Source organism: Molothrus ater, chromosome 11, assembly GCF_012460135.2.
Source record: "Molothrus ater isolate BHLD 08-10-18 breed brown headed cowbird chromosome 11, BPBGC_Mater_1.1, whole genome shotgun sequence".
Classification (NCBI taxonomy): domain Eukaryota; kingdom Metazoa; phylum Chordata; class Aves; order Passeriformes; family Icteridae; genus Molothrus; species Molothrus ater.
Genome location: NC_050488.2, coordinates 432,978 through 441,048, shown reverse-complemented (window position 1 = coordinate 441,048; position 8,071 = coordinate 432,978). Strand labels below are relative to the sequence as shown.

Here is an 8,071-nt window from a genome sequence, read left to right as displayed (position 1 = left end):
GGCCCTGGCACAGGTGCCCAGAGCAGCTGTGGCTGCCCCTGCATCCCTGGCAGTGCCCAAGGCCAGGATGGACACTGGGACTGGGAGCAGCCTGGGACAGTGGGAGGTGTCCCTGCCCAGGGCAGGGGTGGCACTGGATGGGCTTTGAGGTCTCTCCACCCTCAACCATTTGTGAGTTCTGTGACCTACATATAAATTGTAACAACAGGATAAACTTGAACAGCAGGATAACATTCCTCAGTGTCTAAACACAGCAGCAGAACCAAGAAGTGAGGCAGAGATTTAAGGGGGCTGGGGGGGAGCTAGGAGAGAAATGCAACCAAGAAAGAAGAGGCTTCGAAGAGAATTTTTAAAGAGAGGGATGGAGGGCAGAGTTAAGATTGAGCACAAATCACTGCATGACTTCTGGATTCTTGTTTTTTTATATTACATTGACCTAATTAATTTTACATAGAAAAATATGTATCACAGGCTTTTTCTTGGTCTTATCTTCCTTTGAAAAAAATTATTTCAGCTGTTTGCTCACCCATGGCATTATTAGCCACACCAAACCATTTGTGAAACAGTGACATTTGGTGCTCAGCCTCTACACAGAACTATAAATTCAACTCTGACAAACCACCCAAGCTGGGCAGTGAGTGCAAGAGCCAGGCTCTCAGAACAGGACAGGCAAACACAGAACAGGAAGGGACCCCCAGGGATCACCCAGCCCAGCCCCTGGCCCTGCTCTGACACCCCAACAATCCCACCCTGGGCATCCCTGAGAACCTTCTCCAAACCCTCCTCGAGCTCTGGCAGCTCAAGGACCAGGATTGTGCCTGATCTCTGGTGGGCATCAAACAGCCCACGAGCCTGTGGGCAGCAGGGATGTGACTCTGAGTCTGGACCAGACCCTGAACATTTAAAAAGGATCCTCTGCAGGGTATTGTTTTTCCAGAAAACACCAAAACTCGAGACACTTTAAGGTTTTCCCAAAGGATAATGGGGTATTTTAGCAGGGAAGTTGGACTGGATGACCTCCAGAGGTCCCTTCCAGCCCCAAACTCTCTGTGACTTCTCTCTTGCCAATAATAAATGAGTAAGAGAATCCTACTTACTGAATGACCAACGTTCCCTTTCATATTTAAATCTTCCCTGGCACCTTCCCAGGCAAGAATTAACCATGTGCTACGTAGCTTATGGAAAGGGACTGTCTGAGGTAGGATGTTAGCAAGTAATAAGAATGTTATTTTGATGATTTTCATATTTTAAAAGGTTAGGCTTGATGTCACTTAATTTTCTAACTGAGCAAATCTGAACAAGCTGGGTCTGCTTTTACAATCTGTGTTTCCACAGATAGAGAGTGAATATATTATTGATTCTATGAATATGCTTATCTTCTAAGTTTACGTCTCCTTGGTAATTCACAGAGCCTGGTGGAGCATACAGGCTTTTGGAGGGGCACAGACCATCCCTGAGGCACGGAGTCCTCCTCCCTCTTTCAGTGCTGAGCAGCAGCAACATCCAGAACACACCAGGAACACGGTGCAGGCTCCAGGTGCCAGCCCCAGGGCATGTCTCAGGGTTTAATGTATTTATCAGGCTAATTCATGGATTCCTGTGGAGAGGGCTCCCAGCAGTTTGATTTGCTCCATGTCCTCTGCAGGAAAGAAGGCGGGCAGGTGAGGTTGGTGGGACCCTCCGGGAAAGCCCCCAAGTCCAGCAGAGCCCCCGGAGGGAGCAGCTGGGCACAGCTCTCCGGGCGGGAATGGAGCCTTTTCCCTGCTAGCGGTTCAGGAAAGCAGAAAACTCTCAGCTTAACGCGGCTCCTGCCTCCCTAGCAGCGCTCACGGGTCCTGTGAGCTCGGGAATTTCTGCCCAAAAAGGGGCGCTTAAACAGATCTCGCTGTAGGAGCTGTGCTGCTCCACTTCCACTGCTCTTGCAGTGAAACGCTTAATAAGCTTTTATTGTCTGCACATTCTTTAATGAGTTTTGAGTGTCTTACTTTGCCTTTTATTTTGCATATAAGAAGCAAGTTCACTTGCTTTATTTATTGATTTAACCCCTGACAAATACTCTGGCTGCCTGCTACTGGGCAGGTTGCCTCAGTGAGATACCGTGATAAGCATTTCTTTCCACACAGAGCAGAGTAAACTGCACCTTAGCAAATACATTCTGAATTAATAGCATTCTGGAAAGAAATATTTTCAAGAATTCTAAGGAAAAATACAAATCAAGTTCCTGAGAAGGAGGCTTGGTCTCTTCAGAGAGCAGCTGAAGACGTGTCTGTGAAGTCAGGATCCCCACTAGGACTGGAAATTAGTCTTTTGTGCTTCAGTCACCTCGACAGTCACAACAGCCCTTTGCTGCACTCGTGTCAGAGCAAAAGGAAGTTTTGCCAGAAGTTATTTCTGCCCAAAGCCAGAGTGACCCTGGGAGCTGCCAGAGGGGTCTGGCTGTGGCTGCAGCCTCCCCTGACGGCCCTTTCCCCCTGGGGACAGGGACAGCAGCTGGCACAGCCAGCCTGTGCCTGGGAGCACCGAAGGGTTCGAGGCGGAGCCCCCTCGCCCTGCGGCACCGGCCGCGCTCCTGGAGCACAGGCGCGTCCTGGCAGAGGCGAGGAAGCGCTGACTCCACCACGAAGGGTCGGGGCGTCAGTGATAGCAGAACAACCACTCTAAGAACATTTTATTAATTGTAAACTTGAAAGTGGAAAAATGGACAGAAGAGGTAGAAAAAATAGAAAAAAATAAGGAGACATAAAGAGGAAGGGAGGAGAAAATCACGTCTTCAGCTTCCTATCTTCTTCCTGCAGTATCTCCCCGTTTCCCTTTCCTACTCCCGGTTCTCACAAGCATTCCCAACACACACTTGGGATGATACAGGACCAAAAACCTCAGCAACTTTTCTTGGCTTGATGCAGCCTTAGCGGGAAGCAGCGTTTCACCAACAGAGGTTTTAACGCCAGGGATGCTGACGGGAGAGGCGGAGGGCTCTGCTGCCTGACTTGGGGCGTGCTGCTGGGGCTCCCGGCTCGGGGGGCCACCCCCGCTGGCCCCCCCGCCCCGGGAGCGCTCCCCAGCTGTGGCAGGGACAGCTCCGGTCCCGCAGGCCGGGTCCCCGCCCGCCTCCGCGCACAGCGCGCTGCTCCCCGCGCCGCCCCGGGGCCCCGCTCCCCAGAGCGCTCCCGCACCTCTCCCGGGGCTCTCCCGCCGCGGGGAACGGGGCCGGAGCTGCGCCGGGACGGGGCGCGGGCATGGGGCGCGGAGATGGGCTACAGGGATAGGATGCGGGCATGGGATACAGGGATGGGATACAGGGATGGGATACAGGGATGGGATACAGGGATGGGATACAGGGATGGGATGCAGGATGGGATGCAGGATGGGATGCGAGGATGGGATGCGAGGATGGGATGCAGAGCTGGGGATGCGGTGCGCGGATGGGGCGCTCGCCGAGCCCCCGCCGGCCCCCCGGAGGAGCGGCCGCCGTTACTTAAGCGCATCCCGGCGGCGGCGGGGGAGGCGGGGAGCGGCGGGCCCGGCGCAGGGACGGCCCGCGCCCCTGCCCATGCCCGGCTCCGAGCGCGGCGGGGGCGCGGGCGCTGCCAGGCGACGGGCGAGCCCGGCTGCGGCTCGGGCAGGGCGGGACGGGCGCGGGGACAGCGCCGTGCGGCGGAGCCCGGGCGGCTCCGGGCGGCTCCGGCGGCGGCTCCGGCTCCCCCGGCCGGCGGCCCTGCCCTCGCTCGGCGGCGGGGGCCGAGCGGCAGCAATGGCGGCGCGGGGCCGCCGCCCGCCCGGGCGGCCGCGGCTCTAGGAGGGGACGCGCGGCTTCGCGGGGCGCCGCTCCCCGCCGGGCTATTTATTCCTCCCCTCTCGCTTAAGTTGCCAGCGGAGCGCGCTGGCCGGCGCCTGCCCCCCCCGCGCCGCGGAGGTGCGGGGCGGCCATGGAGAGCCCCGCCGAGAACCCCAGCAAGGCGGCCGAGTACCTGAAGGAGCTGAACAAGATTATCGAGACGCAGCAGGAGCTGCTGGAGAAGCAGAAGCGGAGGATAGACGAGCTGGAGCAGCAAGTGGCCAAGTTGTACCACGAAAACGCCTGCCTGCAGGACGAGCATCACCGGCACCTGGCCACATGCCGGCTCCAGCAGGGCGTCCCCCCCGCGCCCCCGGGGGTGCTGAGCGCCATCCAGGAGAACGCCAGGCACGAGAAGTAAGCGCTGCCCGCCTTTCTTTGCCCCTTTTCCCCTTTTTCGCGCAGGGGGTTTCCCTAGCGGGGTTTCCCTTCCCTTTCCCCTCCCGCCTTCGGCCGCCCGAGGCTGGTAGCAGGGGGACTCCCTGCGGGGTGTGCCCCGGGCGGCTCGGGGGACAGCGATGGGCTGCGGAGGGGTGGCCCCGGCCTCGGTGCCCGTGTCTCACTCGCTCCCTGGCCGGGCTCCCGGGGGGTTTCGAGCCGGGGCTCCCCAGCTGCCCCGCTGTCCGTGCCCGTGGCTGTCCCTGCGGCCGCCGCCGCCCGCGGCGCTCGGGGGATGCCCCGGGCAGAGCCGCGGTCGCGGAGCTCGCTGGCTGGGAGCAGCGGGGCGAGCCCTGCCCTTCTCCCCGTACGCGTTCGCTGCCGCTCCGAGCGCCGCGGGGAGCGGGGGTACCCGGCGGGGGGAGCCGCCCAGCCCCCGGAGATGCCCCGGGCGCTGCCCAGGAGCGGCCCCTGGCTCCGGCCGCTATCGAAAGTGACCCGGCCAGGGGTCAGTAAACATTGGCCGCTCGCCACCGGCGGGCTGGCCCGGGCCAGCGCCAGCTCGCCCCGTTCGGGCCGCCTTCGCTCCCGGCCGCCGCATCTATTCCAGCCTCTCTAAGCTGTAATTAATCGTCTGCGTTTCCCCAGCGCTGCGAAAGCCGCTTAGTTGCGCGGTTCCGAAGCAGCAGGGATTCGGGAATAGCAAGAACTGAGGTCGGCGCTTTCCCGGCGTGTTTTTACTTCTGGAAAAGTATTTAAGGCTTGGCTTTCCCGGAGCGGAGTGGGAAAAGCATGCATGGGATTACGAGCCCACTTCGCTGCTTGACACAGCACAATGGGCTGTTTGTGATCCGCTGCGCTCGAATTCCTCAGGTTTATAAATACAGACGCGGCGGCTCCCGGCCGCCGCCAGCCCCGGGATGCGGATACGGCATCGCCTGAGCGAGGCGAGCCCCGGCCCGAGCCCCGGCCCGAGCGGGTGCCCGGGGTGTCCGTCCCGCTGCGGGAGGCGCCGCTCGCTCGCCCGGGAGCTGCCGGGGCCCGGGGGAGCGGCTCGGGCAGCCCCGCTGGGCTCGGCAGCATCGCCCTCCGGAGCGCGGTGTCGGGCAGGGATGTCCCGGCACGGTGGAAGCGCTGCTGCCGCCGCTGCTGTGCTCGGAGCCGGCGGTGCTGGCGCTCCGAGGCAGCGTTTGCTCAGCGCTGCTGTGGAGGCTTCAGAAGGGTCGCTGGTCACTCGGTGTCCCCTTCGCCTGCTCCTGCTCCCAAGCCTTGCCCTGGCCAGAGGAGCAGACTGGGAAGGGAAGCGGCTCTGCCTCCCCAGCGCCCTTGTTGCTGTCAGTGATAACAGAGCTTCTTTTCCTGTGATGCTGGGGTAATCACTTTAGTCTTTTTTATAAACAGAGGTGTCTCTCTGAAAGTAAATAGCTCCTTTAATAAACTGGAGAGCATGCTGTCATTTATCAATCAATCAGTCAATGAATCAGTCAATCAATCAATCCCTTAAGGAGAAAGAGGTGTTTCCAGAAAACCTGGAATATTTACACTAATCCTATCCTGTGCCTCCATGTCCAGTACCCGAGGATTTTTGTGGCTGTGCTTGTAGTACAAGATGTCAACTCAGCTATCTTGTCCCATTTGTCTCTTGTAAACGACATTACCAAAAATTGTACAAATGGCTTGCCTTGTTTGATAATATTTCTCCTCTGCAGCCCAGGACTCATTTGCAGAGCCCTCCTTGGGCAGGCAGCTCTGGGCACTCAGAGGCTTTTAAGTCTCTTAAGTGGATTTGATGCTGGGATCAGAATTAATCTGGGATATTTATGGCAGAGTTGTATTGCTTTGAGGCATAGCCTGGGGGCTTAGTGGGGAGCTGGGAGCCAGCCCTGTGCAGCTGCCCAGGCCCTTGGCCCACGTGCCTGCCTGGGGAGCCACAGCCTCGGGGCCACCTTCAGCTGGACAGTCCTGCTGTCCCCTCTCCTCCCCCAGAATTGCTCTCCCGGGGGAGGAAGCCCCTTCTGTTGTGCAGGTGGCCCTGCCTGGCTGGGTGGGTGGCTGTGTCACCCCCGTGGGCCTGGCACAGGGGCTGTGCTGTGGCTGCTGAGGCCCCACGCTGTCCAGAGCAGGGCAGGAGCCACTCATGGCATCAGTTCATTCTCTGGCTGGATGCAAAAGATGGAGAAAGTCTCCAGCTTGCAAACTAGAGAATAATGTCCTTGTTTTAAAGGCTTCTCCCAGTCCCACGGTTCCCTCAGCTTCCTGGCAGCCCAACCTGCAGCCTCCAGGGGTCTGGAGCTCTGCTCTCAGGAGCTCAGCCTGTTTCCTCTGAGCCAATTGTCCCATTCACCTGGGGCATGTGTGGGTGGGCATGAGGATCCCTTGTTTGCTGAAGTTCATTGTCAGGTGCCAGTGATGCTGAAATGGGCAGTGACCACTGCTCCTCCTGACACTTTTGTACTTCAAAGCTAAAAATAATGGAATCATTTGGAAAGGAAACCAGGAGTCTCTTAGTCAAATACACCAGGGCTTTTAGAAGTTGTCTTGTACCTTAACTTGAACAACTTTTCTAAACTGCTTAGACTCCTGCCCTGCAGCAGCTCCACCTGTGTGAGGAGGCTGTGGCTCCCTGACAGGGGTCCCATATTGCCAGATGTGGTTAACTTGTATAAAATGAAGTATGGAAAAGTTATACTAGATAATATGACTATGGTTAGGTCTTAATAAAAGAGAGTAAAGAAATCTGACAACCTAAACAACAAAATCCCCACAAGTCCTAAAAGCTTTCAGTTCTTACAATGGAAGGAATATACAGGTGAAGGCTGCTTAAATAATTTGGAAAAGCTGGTGTAGTTATAGAAATTCTGTAGCTTGTGAGGAGGGGAACAGTTAATGAGCCCTGAGATAGGCTTCTGGAAGAAAGAAACTCAGTCCAATAGTTTGCATATAAATATATAAAAATAAGCTGGTTTATGCACTTCCAGAAAATCCCAGAGTGGGAAAAAAGTTTCTTTTGTGCCAGTTGCTGATGGAAGAAGGGAGGAAGGGAGGAGCAGAGGGCTGGGTGAGCAGGTGCAGGTGTGCTGCTTATCCTGCAAGAACAGACCAAAAAAGGTTCGGGGGCAGTCTCACTGATTTTACAATGATTTGCTGAGAGCAAATCAACATTACAATGCACTGGTGGAAATGAGAATAGTTGATAACGAGGCTTTGTTAGGTGTGATGAATCAGCACGAGGAAGACAACAATAGGTGTTTAACTCATTAAGGTGTTTAACTCTGAGTTGCATAAGGCTAATTTTGAGTGAATCCATTTCATCTAATGTTTGAGAAGCAGCAAGAGCCTCTAGAGCTCAGCTCCTCTGTGTAATTCAATAATGCACTTTTTGGGGGGAGTAAACCCAAATGCACTGCATTTTCTCACATCTATACAAGGATAGTTTTGTGTGTCTGAGAACTCAACACTGGCCCCTCTCAGCTTAGGGAGGCATGTTTGTGCTTATCCTAATCAAGTTAAAAGCTGTGCTGCTGTTCCACGGAGAAGGTGCCTGCTGAGAGGCTGAGCAGGAGGCAGAGCAGAGCTGTCTGCTAAGACAGAACAGTCTGAAGGAAGGGGCTGTGCTGCAGCTCGCTCTGAGTTCTGCACCTGGCCTGGCTGTTTTATTTTTAAATGAATCTGGGGCTGCTTTTGTTGTCTGGGCCACGGTAGCCCCGGATTGGAGCTGTGAGACACCCCCAGAGTGTCTGGGAGCCGCTGGGGTCCCGAGGTGTGCTGGGAGCGGCTGAAGTTGTTGCTCTGGTGACAGTCACATGTGAAGGCTCCTTGTGCCCTACATAAGGCAGCTTGTGACTTGGCCTGTGGCTG

The 8,071-nt window shown here is 56.5% G+C and overlaps 1 protein-coding gene across 7 annotated transcripts in view; it reads left to right on the top strand.

Annotated features, from left to right (window-relative positions):
- Positions 1–3,652: 3,652 nt before the first annotated feature.
- The window catches only part of IQSEC1 (IQ motif and Sec7 domain ArfGEF 1), a 296,694-nt gene continuing 292,275 nt past the window's right edge, over positions 3,653–8,071 (top strand). For 3 of the 7 annotated variants that reach the window (XM_054516007.1, XM_036390801.2, XM_036390799.2), the window contains exon 1: positions 3,653–4,192. In XM_054516007.1, coding sequence (XP_054371982.1) covers positions 3,927–4,192 — 266 coding nt within the window. In that variant the 5' untranslated portion in view covers positions 3,653–3,926. The remainder of the gene's footprint in view (positions 4,193–8,071) is intronic. The other 4 variants (XM_054516008.1, XM_036390805.2, XM_036390811.2 and 1 more) reach the window with 2 other exon arrangements.